The sequence below is a fragment of the Danio rerio genome, chromosome 16, assembly GCF_052040795.2.
Source record: "Danio rerio strain M-AB ecotype USA chromosome 16, GRCz13ab, whole genome shotgun sequence".
Taxonomy (NCBI): Eukaryota; Metazoa; Chordata; class Actinopteri; order Cypriniformes; family Danionidae; genus Danio; species Danio rerio.
In genome coordinates this window covers 36,992,030-37,019,958 of record NC_141036.1, presented here as the reverse complement: position 1 = coordinate 37,019,958, position 27,929 = coordinate 36,992,030, and the positions used below count along the sequence as shown (strand labels likewise).

General features: G+C 34.1%; 1 protein-coding gene across 1 annotated transcript; it reads left to right on the top strand.

The window, feature by feature from the left end:
- Positions 1 to 1,144: 1,144 nt before the first annotated feature.
- faxcb (failed axon connections homolog, metaxin like GST domain containing b) lies at positions 1,145 to 26,263 on the top strand. Its single transcript, XM_087287310.1, has 6 exons — positions 1,145 to 1,588; positions 4,358 to 4,493; positions 7,369 to 7,565; positions 17,136 to 17,353; positions 19,657 to 19,773; positions 21,771 to 26,263. The coding sequence occupies exons 1-6, from the start codon at positions 1,329 to 1,331 to the stop codon at positions 22,052 to 22,054; spliced, it is 1,212 nt and encodes a 403-aa protein (XP_087143436.1). The 5' UTR covers positions 1,145 to 1,328; the 3' UTR covers positions 22,055 to 26,263.
- Positions 26,264 to 27,929: the final 1,666 nt, after the last annotated feature.

Here is a 27,929-nt window from a genome sequence, read left to right as displayed (position 1 = left end):
AATAAGTTTAAGCTTCTTTTATAGTGTATTTAAATGTTGTATGTTCATTTAGTACATTTAAATGTTTTGTTTGTTTGTTTTTAGTTACTGTAGTTGAAATATGTCATTTTTGATGCGCATTTTGGATGAAATGCTTAAAGCCATTGACTGCATCACATGATTTCAGGTGTGGTGGTTTGAGGAATCACAGTTCTGTTCAACTTTTGTGCGTCAGAGGTTGTTTGTTTGCTTTGTTTAAACGAAATATGGCATTATCCTGCAGACCCTCCGTTTAGAAACAAATGGAAGGCTGACTAGAACCGGAAAATCTTCACAAAGCCTGTAAATACAGTGCGTCTGTCTTTTATAGAAACGCAATAGCTGTATAATTATAATGTTATTTGCATAGATTTATCTTAAATTAGTAGTATTTATTTAACATTCTTTACAAATATTGTTATTATATGCAAATATGCAATATTAATATTAACTGCAAATAATATTATGCAAATTTATGGATTCATTTTAATATTTGTGTCCATGACTTTTAGTGTAAATCATGTATTTGAATCTTATTTAAATCGTATTCATTATTTTTAAATTATTAGGCTAGGTTAATCCAATTGTTTTATGCAAAAGTATACTTCTTTTTATGATGTACCCTAATTTAAACTGCTGATTGATCTTATAATTGCATTATTAGCCCAGCCTTTTTTCATGTGTCAGTTTTATTAATAAATAATTATGTTTTAATCATAAAATGCATAATTTAGAATAACTTGGGGTGCTATGCTTAAGAGTAGTTTAAAATCAAAGACTGTTCAGCCACACAAATATCTTTTAGTCTATTATTAACTGACCATAATATATATATATATATATATATATATATATATATATATATATATATATATATATATATATATATATATATAGCCTATACACACACACACACATACATAATATAATATAATATAACACAATATAATATAATATCCAACTCATGTCAAAATTCTAATTTTGATAACCCTGTATAAAAAAGGAAATGCACTTAAATTGTACCCCACTACACATTGCAATTATGCGTATTTGGTTAAGTAAAAAGCCTGAACGTGACGTGATGTATTTAACGGAGCAGTTTCCATGTGTGATGCGTCGTGACGTCACTCAGCTCCAGCACAGCAACAAAGGAGGATGCGGAGCTGCGTGCGGGAACCAAATCCCGTTAATATGCTTTTCTTGTGCTTTACGAGACCGACATAACACACAACCATGTAACAGCTGTCCATATTTCTATGGATAAATGAAGTGGCGCAGGATTCGCTGGAGGACGCGGGAGGAGAGAGAGAATGTACTGGGTCGCTGGCTTCGCCTCCTCCCGGTCCTTCGTGGTTGATCTCGGCCGGAATCAGAGCCCGTCCTTCGGGTTGTGCGGCTCTGATGAGCGTCACTTATTTTATGGCTACATAGTCGCCGTCCCTGTGCAGGATTTCGGCGGGATCATGTCGGGATTGGTGTCGGATTCCTGGTGGAGGAAGACGCTTTACATCACGGGAGGAGCTTTGCTGGCTGCGGCTGCGTATCTGCTGCACGAGCTGCTCTCCATCAGGTCAGTGCTGCTGTGGCCTTCTACTGGCATCTCTGTTAATATACTGAATAACAACCCACTGTTACTGTTTGTAAAACACAGCAGAATTCCCTTATGTTATTCGAACCCGCCTAAGAGAGAATGTAAATATTGCTGCGCTCCTCGGTGCCAGTTTCAGCTCCAGTCTCCGTGTTTTCCTTGAGCTCGCGTACGCTGGACTGCATCAAGTCACGTTTTCTAAATGACATGCACATGCAGTGTTTGTCAGCACTGGAGTAGACGTGAAAACGCCCTGTCATCAGAACTCAGCTGGAATCGCCATTGTTTACATTCGTTCATTAATAAACTCGTCATGGTAAATCACGCTTCATATTTGGCAGCACGGCACGTGATCATCAATGTTTACTCTGGGATCGCGATGTCCTTGAGTTGTATTGCACGAGCGACCTTTCTTGGCTCATCTGCAGGCCATTACCTAATAAATTCAAGGGGGACTGCAGTGCTGTTGGAAGTTGCAACAATTTTTTACTGTGACAATAGACGTTGTCCTCATTTAACGCCTGACTGAATGATTTCAGAATTTTCAGCACCACAGGCAGTGGACAGCAGCATTTCAGTCTTGCAGCACTCAATGTATACACTGATGCGTTAATCTTTTCATTTTGGTATGAAATGCAAAGTAGTATTTGATAATGGCGTTAACAGACAAATATGTGAAGTGCATTGGGCAAAAGCAAACGTGGTCATCTGGATGCGCCATATTTATCTACTATATTTACAAATGTTGTTTTAATGATGTGCGAGCTGATATAATATTGCCCCTCACTTTTCCTGGACAAAGCAAACAAATAAAATCATGTTATTGGAGGCTAATATTATCCGTGAATAACTGATTTTAACTAAAGTTATATTGAGTAAGCTACTTTTTTAACGTAATATCGGCTGTTTTTTCCTACTTCAGGAACGAAAATAGAAACAAAGCTGAAGCAGAACATTTGTGGGCCTCAAAGCAATATTGCAGTGTTTCGCATTGTTGAAATGCAAGTGACCAATCACAAACGTCTCTGATTAGCTTAGGCACCACAGTAGCCAATCAGAGGCATGAGATTAGTACCCACCCAAACACCGGTGTTTTGTATGGATAATGTATTGCATAAGCTCAGTTTTTAAATATATTGTGAAATTGGTCATTGTAAAACGAACAGCCTACTGTGATTTGTTTATTTGATTCTCAATTTAACTACAGCATACACCATTACTGTATTATAGTTAGCTGGATGCTGATTTTCCCCCTTTTTTGATAAACTTTTTGCTCACTTGCACCTTGAATAATTGTTGTCATAATGGTCATAATGGACTGTTTCATGCAGAAATCCTGATCAGAGCATCCTTACTCTGAAATCACAGAATTAAAATATATATAAAAATATATAAATATATATAAAAATATATTTTTGCAAAGTATATCATATTGTTTTTCCACAGAGTAAAGGTCTACTAAACAAACATGTTAGGAAATCTCTTGAGTGTAAAATCACGTTTGTTGAATAATAACAGCTTAATCTGGAAGGATTTATCTGTGCTATAATCTTTTTATAGTCTACATGTAGGGATTTCAGAAAAATGTGATTTGATATTTCCCTTATTCAGAAACACATTATACTCAAAAGTCAAAAAACATATTTTTAAAGTATAAAGGATGTGTATTTTGAAGGCTGTTGTTGTTGTTCTTGGTAAAATTGTGTGATGTAAGAACAAGACTATGTTGTATTGTTTTGAAAGCTTGGGCTTGTTTTTGCTGCTTGTAAAATAAGACCTGTCTGTTTTCTCCCTCACACATCCTGTTTCCTCATAATGATAGTCTAAGGACTTTTCCACTGCACTCCATAGGGTTTATTTTGGCTCAATAGCTGCTTTTAAGGCTAAATTGTGTTCCTGCTAAACTATTTTCTCTCTGTAATTCACCCGGTAACACACTGAATCTTTGCAATTCCAGGGTAATAGTTTTCCAGGAAACATGAAGGCTGATTATATTCATTTCGTATATATATTTTTTCAATTTGTAAAAAACGCATGCCAAATGAATACTGTACATGTAACAATCTTAAATTTTGTTCCAGATGCAATATTTAGGCAAGTAGATAAGCTAAGATGGGTTAAAAAAAATATATATATTACTATATTATTACTTTCCCGATTGACTGATTCCATAAACAATTGCAAACATTTTCTTAGTAAGAGTTTTCTAAAATGTTATGTTTAAATATGCAAATGAGGTATGATTTAATGAAATATGCTTCTATGTTTGTAATACAATACTAGCCCAAAAATCTGAACATCGAGTGAGGTCATGTTTGAAAATCCAGGGCGCTCAATCTGCGCTCTGTGTAGGTCCTAACACCGCAGTATATTGATTGGGACTCTATTTTGTCAGTGAGCATCGTCTTTCAGATGAGATGTTAAAAATTCCAGGATGTCCTTAAAAAAAGTGTAGGGGTTTAACCCTGGCATCCTGACCAAATGTGCCTACTGGTCTCTGTCCATCATGGCGTCCTAACCATCCCCATATCATAACTGGCTTTATCATCCCCACCAATCAGCTGGTGTGTGGTCTGGTGGCTGCCATCACTTCATCCAGGTGGATGCTGCACACTGGGGGTGGATGATGAGATCCCCCGCCAAAAAAATGTGTAAAGCAAAAAAGTGTCCTGAAAAGCGTTATATACATGTAAAATTATAGTTCAAATTTAAATTAATTTATATTATTATTATTGTCAATTTTTTCCCCAGAAAAGATCAGGAGTTGGATTCAAAAGATGCCATCATCCTTCACCAGTTCTCCAGGCCGAAAAATGGGGTCCCAAGCCTGTCACCTTTCTGCCTGAAGATGGAGACCTATCTGCGCATGTTGGATCTGCCATATCAAGTATGCATAAAGCAGCTGTTTGAATGCTAGACTGTGTTTGCTTTGATCAGTGGATACAGTCACTGGAAGTCACACCATCTGTGATTAAAATATGAATGAAATACATAAAAGCACTATTCATCTTTTATGCTTTTTATTCTATTTACATCCAGATGCTCAATAAAGAGTAATATTTTGAATAGTATATTTAGGGTATATAAGGCATGTCCCATTTAGATTTTTGGCCCTCGAGTCAGAGTTATTTGATTTTAAGTATCTACTGATAGCAATATCCGATCCCATACTTCTATATTGTAATACTCAAAAAAAGAATAAAGAAGAGCAAAGAATCAATTCCATGATGTTCCTTTTGTTTTATTTAATTCACCTTATTTTAAGATTCAACAGCTCTGGTAACAAACAGAGCACTTCTGTGAGGTAGCTTGAACAATCAACTAATAAATAACAAATTCTTCATTGTGGAATTTACTGCAGCAGTAAACATAAAAAAAATTAAGAGCACCTCAACTTAAAATGCCCGGCAGGCAATTCCAAGTTTACATATCTTACAGTTTGCTGGGGCAATGTTGTCATCATCAACTTTGTAATATCTCCAGAACGCAGACATACTTGCGCTTTTCTGCCTCAAGCTGCTTTCGCGTTCTACTTTGCCAGCATTCAACCAATAGCGTCTCTGCAACAAAGTGATGTCATGCTGCACACGTTGCTGTTTCTGTGTGAAGTCAATAAAGAAGTCTATCTCTGTGCCACTGCTTAAATATAGATGTGTCCAAAAATAATGACAATATATATGTAAAGATAAATATATATTCGTGTTCTGATTAGAAGGTAACGTTCGATTGCGGTCAAGTCTGAAACTGCGTGATCTGGCCAGATTTCCGATCACGTGATCGGATCTGGACAGCCCTAGTGTATATATACACAGTTGAGGGCAAAGTAATTAGCCCTCCTGTGAAATATCCTCTATGTAAAGTGCTTCCGAGGATTTTTTGTACCTTTGGAGAAAGTTTTATTTGTTTTATTTTGTCTGAAATAAAAGTAGGGTTTTTAAAAAACATTTTATGGTCAATATTATAACCCCCTTAAGCAATTTGTTTAACCAGTGTTATAGAAGTAATTGCGTAATTAACCTAACTTACCTAGGTAACCTAATTAACCTAGTTACGACTTTAAATGTCCCTTTAAGCTGAATGCTAGTATCTTGAAAAAAATCAGGTAAAATATTATGTACTTTCATCATGGCAAAGATAAAAGAAATCAGTTATTAGAAATGTGTTATTAGAACTATTGTGTTTAGAAATGTGTTAAATCTTCTCTTTGTTAAACACAAATTGTGAGAAAAATATAAAATAATAAAAATTTAACAGGAGGGCTAATAATCCAGACTTCAACTGTATGGGCCCTATCATACACCCGGCGCAGTGTGGCGCAAGGCGCAGCGCAATAGTCTTTTACTACTTTAAGCTTGGCGCGAGGGTCATGTTGAGGCATTGCGCGATGCTGTTTAAATAGCAAATGCATTTGCGCTCAAATGTGCGCCCATAGGCGTTCTGATCTAAAAAAGCAAGCGTGTTTTGGCGCGTTGCTATTTTGAGAAACTGTAAATAGTCTTATCTTTAGACCAGAACAAAGTTGGTCTTTTGTCTGGCACAAAGTGCGCCTGGCTTACACACTACAAACAAGATGCAATACGCAAATATCTTTACATATGAAAAATATATAATATATTAAGGATATATATATAGGATATAATAAGGATATATAAAAATATAAATGATTAAAATATTACAAAACATATTAATTTCTAGCCTACATGAATTTAAAAACCACTGCCTTCATACTTTCTTCATCTCGGGAGGCTTTTTCAGTTCATTCAATTTGCTTTTGTATAATGTTATTATTATTAGCAGTATTATTTATTATATCCATATTTATATTTGTTTTATTAAAAACAATCTTAGATTTGTCACCATATGGGGCATGGCAGGTGTATTTGGAAATAACTCAGTATTTTGACCACACTTTGTTATTATTAATCATTTATTTGTTTGCTGGAAATTAGAACTGAATTTAGAAATAGTTTTGAAACAAATCTTTGCGCTTAACAAACAAAATTAATTATTTATAGGCTAATTGATGTCTATGCGGTAAGGTTTCCACGAGGGCAAAAGTAACGTAAACTTACTTTACGTCATGTTAATAGCACTGCGCTTATTGCACAACCCAGCTGGCTCTTAAAGGTAATGGAAGATGAGACTCTGATTGTTTTATTCTCAAAACACACCTATAACTCATTATGAAAATAAACTCAACCCTTTTAGACCATGCGCCATGGCGCAAAGCGTTTGCGCCCTGCATTTTGCGCTCTGCACATGGACCGTCAAAATAGAGCCCAATGTATTGTAAAACATCATTTTTTTATGAAACAAAAATATAAGTAGATACATTTATGTAGACTGATGTTTGAGAAAATGCAAGAGGTCACTAATTTCACTGATTTTTGTTTTACTGTTTACTGAAATGTATCATACATATCCCCTTAAAAAAACTGCTAATAATATACAAACAGTGTGAGAAATGGTGGGATACAAACTTTTTTGACACTTATCTTCATAGAGTGCTATTTTATCTGAAATTGTGAGCAAAAAAAAATCTCCATAACTTGTTGGCCTTGTTGGACATTGTTAATAAACAGAGGTGTCACATCAAAGGACAAGTTCCAAAAAGTTAAAAAGTTAAAAGTTCTGAGGCAAAAACTTGCCTCATGCCATGGGCTTTATAGGAGGCTTCAGTCTCATGATCTAGAATGGTAAAGTTTAATTGTAGATTTTAGGTTTCCATAGTTTGATCCTAATAATTTTTTTCTTTATTGCAGTGCTACTTTGATGGAAGTCTCTCGGCTCAGGGTAAGATGCCCTGGATTGAGTATAATTATGAGCAGGTGTGTGGGACCGAGTTCATCATTGAGTTTCTGGAGGAGAAGCTGGGCATGAGTCTGAACAAGAGTCTGAGCGCTCAGGAGCAGGCAGTAGCGCAGGCCATCACCACCATGGTGGAGGAGCATTTATATTGGTGAGTCATGAGCTGACAATCACACTGACTCACTTCTGCTGCTCACACATCAAAATGCTGTCTGTTCTGCAATTTTATTATTAATAGATTGGAGAATGTTTTGCCCTTTAAGCTTTATATTTTTGATAGTCTACAGAACAAACCATCGTTATACAATAACTTGCATAATTACCCTAACCTGTCTAGCAAACCTAATTAACCTAGTTAAGCCTTTAAATGTCACTTGAAGCTGTATAGAAGTGTCTTGAAAAATATATAGTAAAATATTATGTACTGTCATCCTGGCAAAGATAAATCAGTTATTAGAAATGAGTTATTAAAACTATTATGTTTAGAAATGTGTTGAAAAAAATCTTCTCTCTGTCAAACAGAAATTGGGGAAAAAATCAACTGGCTAATAATTTAGTGGGGGCTAATAATTCTGACTTCAACTACATCATTTATTAACAAAAAGTAAATTTGAAATATTTAAATTGAAGACAAAATTATTATTACTCCTGTGAAATTTTGATTCTTTCTTAAATAAGTGCTGTTTAACTTTTTACAGAATTTTCCCATTTTAATTTTCTTGCGGATTAAGTTTTATTTATTTTAGTTTAGCTTTTAATTCTAGTTTCTAATTCTAGTTTAAAACTGCTATGGTCAATATTACTTGTCCCCTTAAGAATGTATTTTCTTCAATTGATGACAGAACAAACCTCTCTTATCCAGTGACTTGCCTAATTATCCACTGTTGGAGAAAGGAATATATTTTTTATTATTTTTGCCTCTTTTTCCTTTTCATTAAACAATTGTTTTTGTATTGCTTAAGGTGATGTATATTAACCAAAGTTCTTCAGGAGTGTACTAATGAAGCATTTTTTGCAGAAGTAGATAAAGCTGATAGAAATGCAAAGGCCTGGTTGTCTGAAGTTAACCTGAGCTCTGCAGCGAAACTTCCTGTGAGCAGAGATGGGTTAAAAAAATGAACACAAAATATTTGCAGTTGAGAAGTCTGCTTTTGACGTTGTGCAGAGAATTAGTTGAAAAAGAGGATGTATGCATGGGTGCGACCAATAGAGGTGTAATGAATGCGCTGACAGAGAGGGATCCATATGCAGTATGTTTATTAAACAACTGATGTACCACAAAACTTTAATAAGAATAGGAATACTCAAGTGCATGGGAGGTAGCGACACGATTGAAGACTAGCAGATAATGTTTGGCATCAGGCTACAGTCTGAGATCGGAGCTGGCAGCAGAGAATCAGAGTCTAAAAGCAGGCAAAGGTCTAGGCAGGCCGCGAGATGAAACAGTGTCGGTTGGCAACGATAAAACAATCAGAAGGCAAGGAATAACACTCAGAAATGTATGCAGGGAAAAACAAGACTTTGCACTGAGAGGTGAGTGAGAGCTGCTTATATGTGTGTGTGTGTGGATGAGGATCAGGTGCAGGGTAATCAGTGCCACAGGGAATTCTGCGGGATAGAGTTCTTTAGAAAGCCAGTGATAGTGACCTCTGCTAGTCAGTGAGGGGAACTGCTGGGACCGAGTCGGTGACAGGAGGACTGTGGAATAATTGACAAGTGATGAATTCTACTAAACTAAGTATCAGCTAAAAGCTCGAATCGGAAAATGAAAGTTGTTGCGCACTTCCTGAATGAAACTTTTGCAGTACATTGAAGATAACAGAATTCTGTGAATAGAATTATTCATTTGTATCCAATAATTTACTAATATTTTTGACATTGAAGAAAACACTCTCCTGACCTTTTTTATTGAACACGCATGGAATTGATTAAATATTCAACATTAACCAGTTAAGCCTTTAAATTGTAGTTTAAGGTAAATACTAGTATCTTACAAAGTAGCTTGTCAAATAATATGTACTGTCATCATGCAACAACAAATGAAATTAGTCATTAGAAAGTAGTTATTAAAACAGTTATGTTTATTAATGCTTTGGTTGAAAAACATTTCTTATTACAACTTGACAGGGGGGCTAATTATTTTGTTTTCAATTGTACATTGTTTTTTTTCCAGCTAAAAAGCAATGATAAATTTATTAACTGAATTGTAGAATTTAGATCAATTATAGTGCTGAATATATTTCACTTAATATATATATATTTTAAAACAAGATTAGCCCCAAAATATGCCTCATGTCTTTTATTCAGTAGCAATTTTAGAATGTTAGATTTGTCTGCTATTAAAAATCTAATTTTGTTGAGTCTTTTTATTGTTCCATTTAAAAAGATTGTAGTTTTAAATATAATTGTCATTAAAGACTTCAATTGTTATTGAATAGACGGACAACCTATTTCTTTCTGCATAATAAAAAGCCATGACGTTTATGAGTCATAGTAAACCATTAAAATAAAATATGCATGATAAGCCAGGAGTTTCCTGCTGACAAGATCTGTTGCGCAGGAAGCAGATATTTAAATTAATGACTCGTGCGGAAACATAATCCTACGCACTGGGCATTATAATGTAAGAGTCATTTCTTGGGACAAAAAAAGGAGATCAAGGTTAGGAAATAGCAATGATACAGCTATTCCCTTTCCTTTGGGATTATGATTATCCTTTCAATTTCTTTATATTATGATGTTTCTTCATTTCATGTGCATTATTTCATAGTGACTAGAGGCATCTGACACTGTTCTATATATAGCCTTCCACGTGGCTATTGATTGAATAATTCATGGCTTTGAATCTCTGTGTTGTGTACAGTATGTCAGCTGAAGAGTTTGCTGAGCAGGGCAGTTATTGAGCTGTATATAAAAGCAGTGGATGTCAAATGGGGATACAGACAGCAAATCTGGATTATAACACTGAGGGATTTTGATTAGGAAACGAATCTCCTTATACACTTCTTTACCAATTAATTAAAATTGTAATAAAATAATTATTATAAGTGTTTTGTATACATTCCTGTATAATAAAACCACACTATTATGTCATATTTCTGCTGAAATGGGAATGTTTGTCAATGCACATGTTTGAATGAAGTCATTATTAGGTAACACTTTAGAATAATAGTGTATTAGTTTATGTTAGTTAAAGCATTTGTTACCAGCAATTAGTGAAATCCCAGTATTTTATAGAATGCCTAGGAAATATTTAGAATGCCCAATTGTTTTAGGCAAAATATGAAATACCATTTTTTTGTAAAGATTTTGAAAACTTTTCCTAGGCTTTTCCTTAGACAAGTATCATTTAGGTCAGTGGTTCTCAAAATTTTTTCACCAAGTACCACCTCAGAAAAAAATGTCTCTCCAATTACCACCATAATGACCAGTATTCAAATACAGTAGTGTAGCATGCCTAATTAAGCAGCTGCAACTCTGCATAGTTCAAAAAACAGGCAGATTAATTCCTGTTATTAAAAATACTTATTATTATCACAACTTTAAACATTGGAAATAATTTGAACATTAACTGTGCTTCTAAAAGTTAACTAAAAATTGTACTGTTCTTAAAAAGTAAAAAGAAAACTGCTCTACTTAAATGTAAAGTATTAATATACAGTAGCCTATTCATCAAAACCTGGAAATGTTCCTTGGACTGCATAAATATAGGCTTTATGTCATCATATTCATATGAGACTCTTTTTGATATTTTTTAAATAGATGATGCATGTTTTTATGACTTATTTGTGTATCTTTGAAATCTAAACATTAACTTGTATTTTTAAATATTTGATTTTAATTTACATATTTAAATTAGATCTGCTTACCCTGGATTAGAGTAGGCTTGGTGCGCCAGAATAGCAAGTCATTAAACCATACCTGTCAACATTGGCATACAAAAATATAAGATATGCTCCCAACAACCGCTACAAATATGAGGAGGAGATTAGCTTCAAATGATAGAATACATAAAAACATTAGAGAATTGAAAATAAAATAAAAGGTTTAGCCTTTTGCAATCAATTTCCTGATCACATCGATGTTATCGTATGCGTCAAAGGGTTAAAAGTGTGTTAAATTTTTACTTTAATTATTCATCAATATCTCCGCGCACCACTTGAAGGAAGCCCATGTTCCACTAGTGGTACACAAACCACAGGTTGAGAACCACTGCTAGGCCATTAGTGTCAGAAGAAAAGCCTTTATTGATCGTTGTATAATTTAAAGTGGAAGGAATACAAAATAAAGCATATGATATTCTTACCGGAAAAAAAACAATAACAGCAGAACTGAGATTGAAGTATTTGCTACAATTTTGTCTGTGATGTGGAAGTGCAACGTCATACTGGCATGGCATACAATACACTGGTTTACAATAACGTTCAACACTCGTGCTTCGATGTGCCATCATCAAACAACAACAATCCAAGTGTCCAAGATCAGTGATGGGAAAGATGACAGGGGTAGGCCAGTTACATACTTATATGTTATACGTCTTATGGGGTCAACCGCGCATACTGGTTGCAATAGCAAACATGTCGTGTTGTGCAGTATGATGCCAAATTCAAAAGTGCAAAAATAGAAAACTTAAATTTTACCATACACCACGCTGCTTTTAATGCCAACCGCATCATAACAGCCATCATAAGAGCTTAATGAAGTGACGACCTAATTAAAAACGCTCGACTCTCCAGTTCTCTATGTCAGTTATGTCAGGTAAGTTCACGTTATGCTGAATCTTACACATTACTCGTTTTTGATTGCAGGAATGATTTCAGCAAAAAACTTTAAATATGATTAATTAAACTGCGGACACTGAATGCTTAAAATAAAATGTAAAAATGTAAGTTCACATACCCTGCTGTACAGGTGCAGTTCACTGTCAGAATGCAGTTGTTGATGATTATCCAGGCCTTGTATAGCTCCGTCTTCTTTCCTTGTCTTTGGCTAGGCAGAACCTTGGTTTTTAGCACTATAAAGTTTTGAATCTGGTTATCATGGAACATTATTTTGTGCACATGAGCTTACAGAACAAAATTGTAGGGATCCAAAGACTTGTTGGCCTTTAACTTCTCTCTTGGAAAATCACTTGGAGTTGCAATGAGATGCGAGCTGGATGCTTGGCCATTTCGTCTTATCCAATATCCATTGGGAGGGTGTAATCGCAAATGAACCTGTCAGATAAACGCCGCTCACTTTAACATTAATTTTGCTGAATCACTGTGTTTATCACTGGGTGACAAGCTGTTATAATATGCTGAAAGCATTATGTAAATAATATATATAATATGTAATCAATATAACGTATCTCAACAAATACAACAACAAACTCTGCACCGCATTGGATATTATTCCTTTTCTGTAAATGCTAGCGCTCCTGTTTTTTTCTGCAACCTTGCTACGCATGCATCCTAAATATTTACAAACCGGTAATTTATCTGACTCACGCGATCCTCTCTCATTTCACTCGGATGTATTCATGCTGTATAGACCTACACACCCTGCATTTATAGCAGGTCGCCACCCAGAGCGACAGGCGGCTACAAAGTCACTGCTAGTCTGAATGATGTTTTTGCCGTTTGATTATAGGCATTCTATATATTTTCTAGACATTTCACACATTCTAACATTAACTATAATTAATCTTGTAAAGCATTTGGTAAGATATTTAACATTCACTAATGCATAATTAATATACATCCACAGTTGTCCTTGTTAACATGAATTAACATGAACTAACGTTATTTAACCTAAATAACATAAACTAATGTTAACAGAAATGGATAAATACCAAAATAAGTTTATTATTAATTATTTGTTCGTGTTAGTAAGTACATTAACTAACATTACCTTATAGACAATACAATAATATTTATTTTTTGAACGGGATTCACAGTATTTTATGGAGTAATAAAATTAAAGAGTTAAACTTAAAAATTTAAATTAAATAAAAAAGAGGAAAGACTAAAATAGCAGTATTAGATATTGAACAGATCTGCAACCTAAGTGGAAACACCAGCTTCATAATACAAAAACCTTAGTAAAAAGGCGTAGATGATCCTTATTGTATCTGTTAAAGCAGATATATTTTATACTTGTAGGATTTACCCCTTTTAAAAGAAAGTTTTGTTGGTGTTTGTTGAGGCTCCAGTTGATCTTTACTAGTTAGTCAATAAGAGAGAACCAGTTTGATTTCAAGGGGCTTTGAGAAATGGAAAGACAAGACCAAAGCCTGGCACAAGCTTAGGGTGAGGGTGGAGAAAACTGTAAGTTCAGCATCTTCTCCTGTGTTGACTGGGTGCTAGAAAAAAGGGGGACCTTTGCGTCTAGCTTTCGATGATGATGTTGCTTAAGATAACTGATGAGAAATAAAAAAAATTGTGGGAAAGTTTAATGACTCTTTGTCATCAGCTTCAGCTATTGAAATTTCCTACAATGCTAATATATTGGACAACTATCAACATATCATGTAAAGGATTATTCAGTAAATCTAATTAGCACTACATAGATACCAAGCATCTGCTATCTTGTTTTACTTTAGTTGTTTTAAAGGATTATTACACCAGCACAATCAATAAACACTTGATTACACCTAGAGCGAATTCATGACTGTATGAATCATAGCTGATTATATAAAAAGGAATAGTTTTAAGATGGTATATGAGCAGGAACATTTGTCTGTATGAAAAAAGTACACATTCTGTTTTGAGTTGCAAATAACTGGAAGGTGAGGTGTTGGGTTTTACTCTCCTGATGGATAGGAGAGGGTATTTGTGTATTATTTGTTAAATATATCACATAATTGTATGTCTGATCCCCTTTATCCGCTACATACATTTTTCTTTAATTTAGTGTTCTGATTTTTGTGCTAGAAATGTATAGAATTCAGTCCATATTTTATTCAATAATTTCTCTTTTTTAGATTTAAAGAACAGTTTAGAAAATGTTTAAAGAGCCCATATTATACATGAAATAGGGTCATATCTTGGTTGTAAGGGTCTCCAACAACAGTCTTATATGCATGCAAGGTCAAAAAACACTTTCGTGGTCTTATAATCTGCATTTATTTTTACCTAATTATCCCAGCGACTCCTGTATGAATCGTCCAGTGATTCATTTGTTCCCAAACCCCTCCTTAGCGCGAAGCTAATCTGCGCTGATTGGAACAATGACAGTCTGTTGCGATTGGTCGACTGCCTTCAGTCAAAGAGTGAAATGCACAACAGCTAATCAGCAATATAAAAGTAATCACAGTTCATGCACGCTCGATAGTGTAGGCGTGGATTTTAGCTGCCAGTGGGTCAATGTAAATACAGACTATGGACTTGAAAATTCAGACGACTAACTATTTTATTGAGCAAAAACTCCAAAAACAGTTGAGGAGATCTCCTAGCTTCTCACTCTGCTCTTTTCACAGACACACACACATATTGCACACACACACACACGCACTTAACCCTGCCCCGGACGACAACGCGCGCGCGCGCACACACACACACATACACACAAACACACACACCTCCGGACGACAGTGCGCGCACACGCACACACAGACACAAACTACTCCTCTTCCACGGAGCTCCGTTAACAAAGCAGCACGCGTCGCGTTTTTAACGTGACTTTGCACACGTTAAGAGAATATAGCCAGTTAACCTGATACAGTACACGCGGTTACAAGTAACAAATCACAACTAAATACATTTGCAAGCTAGAGTCAACGAGGCAACTTTAATCGCACGTACTTACACTTGAGAAATGGAGGAAGAAAAATCCATTCTGACGTCCATCAGTAAGTTACTCTTTACTGATCCTTCCATTAACAAACGCTGATGAAGTATTCTTTGTAGCATGTAGTTTCCAGAAGTTTCCAGTAGTTTCCAACTGCTTGGCTATAATGCTGAGGTTTCATCTTTAGGTAGAGACTCAATATATCCATCTGCAGTGTGACTTCAATCGACTGGCGTGTTTGTGTGTGTGTGTTTGTGGGTGTGTGTGTGTGTGTGTCTGGGTTTCTGCATCAGAGGGCGGGGCCTCAGGTTTGAAATCTCCCGGGTTTGCGCGTGCACGTGAATAACTTGGTTTCGTTCGTACGTCATGGCGAAACACCTCATGAATCGGTATCAAGGCGACTCGTTTGAAGCACTATGAGTCGACTCTTTTATAGATGAATCAACAGTTTTAAACACTGTACACTAACAGATTTAAGCCTTAGCTGGATACTTCACTTCACTTAGAGCTGTGTTACACACTATATGGAGGGGAATTTTCAAAAACCCATAATATGGGCTCTTTAATACAAAAACATTTAGCAATTCTTCAAAAAGTCAAACAGGGAAGTATGCTGATCACTATAAGTTTTTTTTTTAACCGATTCACCTGCTGTTTCTTGCCTTTAACCTGATGAAAGGCTGATTGTAAATTCTGCGGTGTGGATTCAAAGCCATGAACCCAAAGAGCGCTCAAAACCATTTTGGATGAATGGTTTTTATTAATACATTGCCTGGTGTGCAAAGAAGTTAATTAGGAGACGGCTTTAATTAATTTGATTCAGATAATCACAGAGCAGAGAATTAATTCAAAGTTTAATCTCAAAGGCCAAACTGAGTTTGTTTTCTGTGTGATACTAAAGCTGCACTCCGTTATCATAAAAAAGCTTTTAATATGATCAGTTATTTGTGTGCATTTTAAATATATAGATAATGCTTGCAAAAATATTATAGAACAAAACATATCTGATATCATTTATTATGAACTATTCCAGTCTGTTTACTACAGTTATATTGCATGTTATCATGAAATTACTGGATCCTTTAGGTTCTAAAGTTTGCCATTTCAATTTAAATATAAAGATGATGTTGTTCTTTAGGCAATCTCATCTAATTTAATCTCATCACTTTGCAACATGGCTTGCTTCAAAAATTGAAACATAGACAATTATTTTGCATAATAATAATAATAATAATAATAATAATAATAATAATAATAATAATAATAATAATAATTGTTATTATTATTATTATTATTATTAATAATAATAATACAAATTATAATTATATTTGCTTTTTTACTTATTACTATTATTATTATTATTATTATTATTATTATTATTATTATTATTATTATTATTATTATTATTATTATGACATTTTATTTTAGGTAACAATTTATTCCATTTAAATAATAATAATAATAATAATAATAATAATAATAATAATAATAATAATAATAATAATAATAATAATAATAATAATAATAATATAAATATGGTAACACTTTATTTTAAGTAACAATTTACTACTGGCTTTTTATCTGGCTATTATTAAAATATTAAGTGTTTATAAGCCCTTTTCTAGTATGATCTTATTTTACAACCTATACAATACCTAAACCCAAACCCAACTACCTTACTATTAATAAGCAGCTAATTGGTTAGTATTCGTTTATTAGTAACAGTTTAATTTGTAGTTTTAGTTAACTGTTTGTTAAATAGTGTGAACATTAAAACAAAATGTGACCATTATTTTCAATTATTATTACAAATAATAATGATTTCAAAAATATAACTTTTCCCTCTCACAGCGTAAAGATCTCTTCATACATGAAAAATAAAACACCTTTGTACTTCAGAAAATGAATCATCCCCACTTCTGATTTCCTCATATCTGTCTTGTGCTCACAGGAGCATAGCGTACTGTCAGTGGGTGGATAATGTGCAGGAGACTCAGAGGATGCTGGATCTCCCTGGACCCCTCAGTGACCTGCTGAAATGGATCCTGTGTCAGCTGACAGGTGGGATGGTAAAAAGAGAGATGTACTGCCACGGCATCGGCAGCTTCACTAAAGACGAGGTTTATTCCCTCATGGAGAAGGACATGCGCACACTGGCCACACTGCTGGGTGAGCAGGACAAAAACAGACATTAAATCTTTCATCTTTATGTGATGGGATACAGATACAATTTGTAATGGCATTTATTATATATGTGCAAGTGTTATATCTATGTGCAAAACTATTTTGGCAAATCTTAATTACTAGTGTCTGCATAATACAACAGAAATCTTTTTAAAATAAACGCTGCTCTTTTAAACTATATTCATCAAAGAATCCTGACAAATTGCAAAATCACAGTTTTTACAAAGATGTTAAGCAGCACAAATGTTTTCTATACTGATAATAATAAGAAATATTTCTTAAGTACCAAATCAGCATTAGCACCTGAAGGAAACCCACGTGAACACGGGGAGAACATGCAAACTCCACACAGAAACGCCAGAAACAGTAACTGACCCGGCTGGAGCTCAAACCAGCGACCTTCTTGCTGTGAGGCAATCGTGCTACCCACTGCGCCACCCCGATACCCTAAAATCATTCATTCATTCATTCATTCATTCATTCAATTTCTTTTCGGCTACGTCAATTTATTACTCAGGGGTCGCCACAGCAGAATGAACCGCCAACTTATCCAGTATGTTTTATGCAGCAGATTCCTATCCAGCTGCTACCCAGCACTGGGCCATTTTAGCTTAGTCAATTCACCTGTACCGCATGTCTTTGGGTGAAACCGGAGCACCCAGAGGAAACCATGCAAACATCACACAGAAATGTCAATGGCCCAGCTCGGGCTTGAACCAGTGACCTTTATGCTGTAAGGAGATCATGCTACCCACTGAGGCACCGTGAAGCCCACAATAAAATAAATTATTATTATTTTTTTAAATAATTATTCTTTCCCAGAGATGGGTTGCGGCTGGAAGGGCATCCGCTGCGTAAAAACTTGCTGGATGAGTTGCTGGGCGACCCCGAATTAATAAAGGGACTAAGCCGACAAGAAAATGAATGAATAATAATTATTCATTAATTCATTTAATTTTCCTTTGGCGTAGTCCCTTATTTATTAGCGGTCTCCACAGCAGAATGAACCGCCAAATATTCTACCATATTTTTTTACGCATCGCAATCATGTCCATTTCCCAATATCACTTTGTTTTTGATCAAATACATTCAGCTAAGACAATAATAAAAAAATCTTACCAACTACAGACGTTTTGTGATGAAAGTAATTAAGTCATATTGTCATTTTGCTCCTAAAATATATATTGTGGTGCAGGAACTATTTTACACAATTTTCACCACATGGCATTGTAGAAAATTATTTCTCATAATTTAATTTGTATAGAAATCTGACATATAGCCATATATGAACAATGTACGTTTATAGTATTTTTGAACAAACATGTACAGATTTTAATCTCAATGGTTAAAAAAATATGTATATACAGTCAAGTCTGGTTTAAAGTTTCTTTTTATTCAACGAGCAAGTTTTTTCAAAATTGGAAATGACACAGACTTAATAAGACGATGTTCAAGAGGCATCATTGTGAAATAAATTTTTTTTAAAAAATTGCCTGGGTCATAAATAATTTCGGGCTTGACTGTATAAAATATAGAAATATTATACAGGGGGATTCAACCACAACTTTGAAAATCGAGAACTCTGCACAGAAAAAAAGAAGAGCTAAGCCTTTTCTGTCATCAATTTAAGGAGGCTCTGAAGTTTTGAAAAACTTTAAGTACTCTGCACATTGATTAATTGGTCACACTTTACAATAGTTTATTAGTTAATGTTAATTAATGCATTTACTAAGATGAACAAACAATGAACAATACATTTACTACAGTATTTGTTCATGTTAGTTAACGTTAGTTAATGAAAATACAGTAGTTCATTGTTAGTTCATGTTAACTCATGGTGCATTAACTAATGTTAACAAGCATGGACTTGAATGTTAAAAATGCATTAGTAAATCTTCAATTATGTTTAATAAATGCTGTACATGTGTTGTTCATGATTAGTTCATGTTAGTAAATGCATTAACTAATGAACCTTATTTTAAAGTGTTACCGATTAATTACGTCAGGTTCCATCATGTTTAAAAGATTTTTAAAGTTGTGGTTTTCTTTTTTAATCACCCTGTATATTTAAAGAGTCATTTTTGCAATATTTAATATATGTTACATTTTTTATGTATATTTTATAAATGTGAAATCCGAACATGAACATATCATGTATGTTACTTGCACATGTTGCTATATATCCTATTTCTATGGTGAACTTGTAAGAACATCTGTTTTTACAACAGAAGTCTGTTATTTGTCCTCCCTTATTGCTGGCTGTTGATATGAATTTTCTGGATTGTCAGGTGATAAGAAGTACATCATGGGCCCTAAGCTGTCCAGTGTGGATGCCACAGTGTTTGGACACCTTGCACAAGCCATGTGGACTCTGCCTGGCACACGACCCGAGCAGCTCATTAAAGGTGAACATTAAAAATTCTATTAGAATTTGAAATAGAAACACAACACACTGCTGCACTTGCACAAATTGTTATTGTTTAAATTAGTTGAAATGTTTACTTGTACCTTTGTCTGGTTCTTAAAAGTATAATTCACACAAAAATTACAATTCTATCATACCATACATGCATGACTTTCTTTTTTGCATGCAACAGAAAAGCTGATCTTAGACAGTAATCACATTGCTCTATGCTATTCAATGCATTGCACATTTTTAAACATTAGAAGCAATGTAAAATGCTATAAGCAAAAATAAAAATAAATATTGAGACAAATTTTATTAAACTGGAAGTCTTCTAAACCTCCTCCCACCGTCTCATGGTTGGAAGATTTGATGTCTTTTCTATATATTGAAAAATATATAGAATATAATATCTCTGTTACAAAATGTAAAGGTACAAATGGAATCAAACATAATTTGTCAAAGATGCCAAAAGAATAAAATATGTTTCATGTAAAAAGAAGAGCTAAGTAAAAAAAAGAAAAAAGTTTAAGTAATAGACAAATGATGTAGGTTGTAATGGGGTGGGAAAATAATAAGCTTGTGCTTCATCCCACTCCATTTCCGACCATGTTGAACTGTATTTTTTGTTAATGATATTTTATGTATGTTATTTCTGTTCAAAAAGAAATAAATCAAAATAAGAATACAATACATCTCTTTACTGATTTATAATGTTTTTGTTTTTTTTAACAAAGAAGTCTGCTCTTTTTATTACTGTATCATTTAGATGTTTTGTATATGTATTTAGTTGCTTTGGCAATTCAAGTAGATGCTAATGTTGTTTTGTGTGTTTTATTTTTCCTTTTATTCTCCTCCTTGTGGGTGGGGTGTAATGGTGGATGGTATTTGAATGTTCTTGTTTACCCTTAGTTATTGTAAAAAGAAAAAAAAAAAAAAAAAAAAAAAATATATATATATATATATATATATATATATATATATATATATATATATATATATATATATATATATATATATATATATTTGTTTTACAAATATTATATATTTGTATTGTGGTATTTTTTTAAAGACCCAAAACTAACAAATTCAAACTCTAACAAATTCAAAACCCTAAACATAAACCTTGGAAATGTTCCTGAAACATTTAGCCTTATTATTTTGAATGTATTATCACCTATATTTTGGTTCTAAAATCAGACTCTTTCATATACAGTATGTTCAATTGACAATTAGGAGTTTGACCGTTTTTCATATATTTCCAATTTCATTTGGTGCCTGGCGACTCGAGTATTGTCCCACCAAGTCATTTTGTATTTAATAGACATCCAAACATAGACTTCCTGGCTAAAAATAAACTAAATATGGGCTGTCAGTGAAAATCTATTATACATCTTTAAACTAGAACTTAATCGTCATTGTATCGTACAACGAAATTTGTTTTGTAGCTCATAAATACCAACAGCAATAGAATATATAGTGCAAATAAAAAAAAGTATTATTAATAAACAAAAGACTGAAAACAAAATCTAACTGTATTAATTAAATAGTAGCACAGTAATAGTACAGTAAAGTGTCTAGTGCATTAGCAACCATATGGGGAAAAGGGGCAACAGCTGAGTTGTTCGCCTTCATTTCCAATAGTCCAAAAATAGACTAGTCATTAAAAAGACAGATTACATAGACGTCACATCTTTAGTCATTCATTCCTGTCTGGTTGATGAGAAGTCAATTGACTATTGTCCATTAGATTTTCATTGACAGCCCAAATATAGCATTGTTTTAGCAAAGATGTCTATTAGATGTCTATTAGACTTATTTTAGACACATAAAAGTGCTTGTAGGGAATAAACGCATAGTATGTTAAACCATCTTCGCAGCTATAGATATGTTGCTGTATTCTTTATGAAATTACATCATTTTCTTCAGATTATGATTTGTTTTATTAAATTTAAAATGAGACAAAAAGCATTACCATCCACATCTATCTGTGTGCAGGAGAACTGATCAACCTGGCCATGTACTGTGAGCGCATACGGAGGAAGTTCTGGCCCGAGTGGTTTGTGGATTTAGAGGACTTCTGCTACGACAGCGACAACGACACCAACAGCGGGACGCCCCCCTGCCCGCTGGACCTGGGTCTCTTTTCCAGGACAGACACATTGGAGGAGAGCGATCTAAGCCTCCCGTCACACAGTAACTCAGAGCTCTCCGCACACTCGCTCTCAGACTCGGACATTGAAGTTGATGGCTCGGACGGGGAGCAGAAGGTCAAGGGTTAAATCAAGGGTTTCATCTGGGATACATAATTGCTGATATGGACATTTCTTTCTTGGATGAATCACTCTTTGATGGAACTCAAGTGAACACAAAATGCGGCGTGACATCAGTCATGGATTCAATATTTACACAACGCACACTTTAGTTCTCTTTATGAGACGTGTGCAGAAGATCATCCACTCTTGGACTGTCTCCTTGGTAAAACATAATGCTTCCATTCCTGTCAATGATCCAATATGAAAATGCGGTCATCCTTTTTGTTTATGTCGTTTTTAAAACACATAAATGGATTTTCTTTCACCTTCACAACACAAGTGAAGATATTTTTAGCATATCATGAGAGATTTCTGTCCCTCCACTAAAACTCTAGTGCTTCGTTATATTCATAAAGTCAAGGGTTTTTAGTGCATGACAAATTTTTGTTAATATTATTATCAACTAAATAAGATTAGGGTGGTGTGGTGGCTCTGTGGGTAGTGCTGTCTACTCACAGCAAGAAGATCGCTGGTTTGAGCCTCAGCTCACCGTTCTCACCGTTTTGAAGTGGGTTTCCCACGTGTGCTCCGGTGTCCCCCACAAGTCCAAAAGCATGTGGTATAGGTGAATTGGGTAAGCTAAATTGTTCGTAGTGTATGTGTGTAAATGAGGGTGTATGGGTGTTTCCCAGTGATGGGTTGCAGGTGGAAAGGCATCTGCTGCATAAAACATGTGTTGGATAAGTTGGCGGTTCATTCTGCTGTGGCGACCCTAGATTAATAAAGGGACAAAGCTGAAAAGAAAATTATTTAAAGATTAAAGACAAGCAGCTGGCATATAAGGAGCAGACATACATCACTTATTTTAAAGCTTTGAAATATGAATTTATTTCAGTTTAATAATATGTTATTGTTTATAAAAATATGGATGTATTATAAAAATGTATAATACATTAACATACTTTATTTGTATGTACACAGGTATGATATGTAAACAAAATTTAAACTGTTAGCATTGCTTGATTTTTCTCTCTGCATGATGTTGCAGGGTTTGGTTTTCCAAATGAATACTTTTTAAGTGTTCAGATATCCTTATACTTCATCAGTTATCCTGTGCTCACTATGTATGGACCATATCGGTCAGAATCTCCAGCCTGATCTCACAAGGATGCAACTTTTTAATGTATTGGCTAAAAAATGGATAATTTGTACAAATTACATGATTCCATTCATACGAAAACATATGATTTTTAAAAGGATGGGTTCCCGCAAACCCCACCCTTAATTCTAACTATTATTCAGGTATGATGAGATTGTATTAAAATGTACAAATGAGATCATATCATTTATACAAATTAGTCACTAAATCAAAAAGTTACAAGATTGCGTTGGAATGTTAATTTTTATTTTGCTTCAAATTTGATCACTGAAGCTCAAGCATGCTTGATTGATGTGCGAGAACCAGTGAGGTTTATTCTTGCATGTGACATCAGCATGTTTGTTTTTTGTGAGTTATAGTCTGGACCAGACAGAATCTGCAGACATTTTTGCTATTTCAGCAGAGTAGAAAAAAAAACATGGATTTATGTGGAATTATTTTGGGAGTATCGTAACAAAAAACGTATTTTTTAAACAAAGTAAGTCTATTATACATATCCAATATATATACCAAAAGACAGAAAATATTAGCCTACTTTACAAACTGTAATCTAAATAAATCAAATGAGCATTTTCATATTTTTCAGTACTATTACTGACATATTTTTAAAAACTGGATAAATATAAGTTTACACACATTTACACAAGTAAATAAATAGACTTTTAGGGTTAAAAATCTGCTGATTTCTGTGCGCAGATTTCGTGTGGGCCTAGAAAACTTGGATTAAACCACTTGACTTCTATAGATTTATTTTTTAATTTCTTCATGAAAATTTTGAGAGGTCAGAGTTTTGGGTGAGGACAATTTTAATGGAAGGACAGAAGTCTCTTAAAGGTGATTAAAAATATATTCATTTATGTCTTGAAGATGAATTTAAGTTCTGACTTACATGAGGGCGAGTAAAAAACCTCACAAATTAACATTTCAATCAAGAAACCAAGCATTTCACACTTTCATAGACCTCTCACTGATTTTGTCAGAACAGTTAAGGCGTTTCTATATATCTGTTTTCTCCCAAACGTTTGATGAAATATGTTCCTGAACAGAATCTTGTAGCGAAACACTAGCTTGCACGATTATACGATGTTTAGTTGTGGTTTTTTTGTGACAAACTGGTTTACTTTGTGACAACTGAAACTAAATATCTGTAATTTTCTGTTCTTAACTAATAATCCTTGCTCCCATAGAAGCTAAAATTGGATTGATGAAGAAGGATGAAAGGAGTTATGAAGCATTTAATCCCGGTTATACCCGCTTAAACTAACGAAATGAGAATCACAAACTTATACAATCCTAGTCACTCCAATGTGTGTCATCAGTGTCAGCTGACTCTCGATCAGTCTGAATGGTGCTTAATGCCCGTGTGCCTGACTGCAATTACTTATATGTGTCTCTTCATCCTCACTGTCTTTTCTGTTCGGTTTTTGTGATTCAGACCTGCTTGCATGTCACCACCAGAGGGCACTGTGAGCTTTCACATGACGAGCAGACACTCGCATAGCATTACTTCAAGCTTCTGCCTTAAAAGAAAAAAAAATACGTTTTTAAATACTAATGAAAACAACAGTGAACCTCTAGTGAACACTTAAGCGGTCAACTTTGGTGAGTTTGATTATTTTTCTTTATCCGTGTGTCTAATTTGTGTATCTAACTGAAGTGCATACATGGGAAGAGTTTCCTTATTGAGGTAAAGTTGGTTTTATATTCGCACATTCGTTCTGTGACAACTTGAGACTGGCTACCTATATTGTTTACCATGGTATTTTTGATAGTCAGTGGCGGCTAATATGATTTCACCACACAATGAGGTAAAGTTGGTTTTATATTCACACATTCAGACTTTATCCTTAATAATATAACTCAATAATATATTAACAATATAGGCAGCATGTCACACATTATCACTGAACGAATGTGCGAAAATAAAACCAACTTTGCCTCAATAAATTAACCATCGTTTTACTTCACACAAACACACACTCCAGAATATTTTGATTTTAAACAATGTTAGACTATAGTGACCACAAGTCAGCCTTGGTTTTGATACACTAACCATAGTTTAACCATGTTATGTGTACTAAAACTGTGGTAATACTGAAATTGTAATCAATATACCAAAAAACTAACAAAAATCAACATACATTTTCTTCAGGATTGCCTTAGTTAAGGGAAATTCTTTGCAAACAATCGCTGCATGATGAGGATACACACTTTCTGTTGAGTTTACTTAAAACCCAAGCCTGTATACTGAAACAATTGTATCTAAAAACCTGTAACTATAGAAAGTTTAATGCAGAATTCTTATGTTTACTTTCCATTTTGTTATTTTGCACATTTTAGATTATTAAAAGGCGATGTAAAGATAACATTAGAGGACTTAAAAGCAGGGTCCAGGCAATCAGATGTGTGGGTGTGGGTGTGTGATAGCCAGTAGTATACATCATTTACATGCATGTGTGTTTGTGTGTGCGTCTGTCTACAATTAAATAAATGTGTGAGCTGGTGTAAATCACACCGGTCTTCTATATAAGAAAAATATTTATTCCCTGTACAGAGACGAGGTTAAAGTTAAATACATGTCTTATTTTGATAATATTACTTCATTTGCAGCCTATTTTTTTGGATATAAAATAATTAGAAATGCAATGTCTTTTTGATCTATGATAACAGGATGGACCGACTTAAAAAAAACATGCATTAGGCTATTTTAATTCTACCCAGTGATGTATGTAGGTACATAATGTGATATGTAAGTCTATGTCATGTGATATAGACTTTTAATGTCTCTGTGTTGAGAGCATAGCTGGATTATGTTCTCATGAGATGTCAAGGTCAGTTTTGCTGTAGATCTCTGATAGTAGATCTTGAAGCCATATTGCAGAGATGATTTCCTGTCTTTGGGAGCAAAATGATGGTTATGAATCCATATAAATATATAAGATTCTACCTAATCTGAATCAGCTAAATACTGTGTATAACTGAGACCCCTCCATGAGTGCTTCGTTATCCTGAACTAAGTGGTTGTTTAACGATGATTGCTCTAAAACACCAATTAAAACAGCTGTGACGATTTCAAATTGTGAATTAGGTGTGTATTTTTCATTCAGTCATTTTCTTTTTGGCTTAGTCCCTTTATTAATCAGGGTTCGCAACAGCGGAATGGACCACCAACTTATCGAGCTTGTGTTTTATGCTTTTATGCAGTGGATGCCTTTCCAGCTGAAACCCATCACAGAGAAACACCCATACAGTGTGTATTTTCCCCTTCCTAAAATCAGTTAAGCCAGTTAAACCTAGTTGCAAGTGATTTATTTAAAATGAGCTAAAATGACACAATAATGACACAATTCTTGATTTGGGGTGGGGTTGGGGGGGCTTACTTGTTTTAGGTTCAATCCAATTTAATTTGTTACGTTAACAATAATAAAAAAAAAATTTATGTTTTGTATTTAGTTGTTTAGGACAACAGAATCTTAAACATGCATTTTCAAGTTAAAAGAAATCTGTGTTTTTGAAACAAATTAAAACAGCAAAAGTCAATGATTCATATGAATTAAAATGAATTGTTAAGCCTAACATGTTTACTGCTCCAAATTTTTTTTAAGTTTCTCAAAATCAAATATATTGTGTTAAAAGGGGAAGAAGTAAGTTTTTTTTTCACGCAGACAATAAAAAAAAATAATAAAAAATCACAATATCGTAAAATCGTGAAAACGATATTGTTTTCCAAGGTTTCATACCGTCAGAATCTTATACCGGCCCATGCCTAATCTGCAGTGTTGAGTCTTAATTATAGCTGACCAGGAGACACATTTTTAAAATCACAAGAGCGAACATTTTATAATTTTTCATGTTTTTAAGGCCTGTGACTGAGCATTTGGGCACAAGAAATTACACGAAACTAATTCTTATTACTAATTACACAAAATTAATTCTTTCTTAGATTTTTTGTCGTTTCTAGTCCAAATATCAAAATTAAAACCAAAAACAAGACTTCCCCCTTTGGCAGATTATTTAGCTTGTTTTAAGGAAAAACTTGCTTAGTTTTGAATTATTACTTTAGAAAGTGAAAACAAAACATGTTTTGCTATAATAATTTTTTTTTTTTAGATATTTGGTCTAGAAATGAAACAAAAACTTTAAGTTAGAAAAGCTTGAATATCCAATTTCTGTACCTGAATACTGTTAGACTTCCTAGAAAACACCAACTTATTTAGAAATAAGTCCAATTACAACTATATCAGTGATTGAGCTACCTGTTAGTAAAACACTAAAATGCTTCATGCAGAAAAATGATTCCTCTCGCATTCATTCACGCAGTTCTTCTAAAAATTGTCCATTGTCCTGTGACCTGGTTCTTGCTTCACAGCCATTCCTAAATCCTCTCTCATGGCCTTATGATATAGTAAAGTGTCCATCAGAAACTTGTTCTGAAGATGTATAGAAAATGGAATGTGGGGCAGACACATTTCTTTCAGTTTTTAAAGTATTACTGACATTTTGCTTGTTTTGATTTTTCAAAAAGCATGGCCGTTAAATTGAATTTATTTATTTTTGCATGTTCTATATTGGCCTAATATCATAATAAATGATTCTTATGAATGATGCTTACTGCCCTAGCTGGTATGAATAAGTTACTCAACACCTCCCTACATGTAGTAAAAATAATTTATTGTTCTATTCCAATTTAGGCTTTTTATTCAAATCTTAGACTCAATTTGCGCACAAAATATGCTTTTTGTA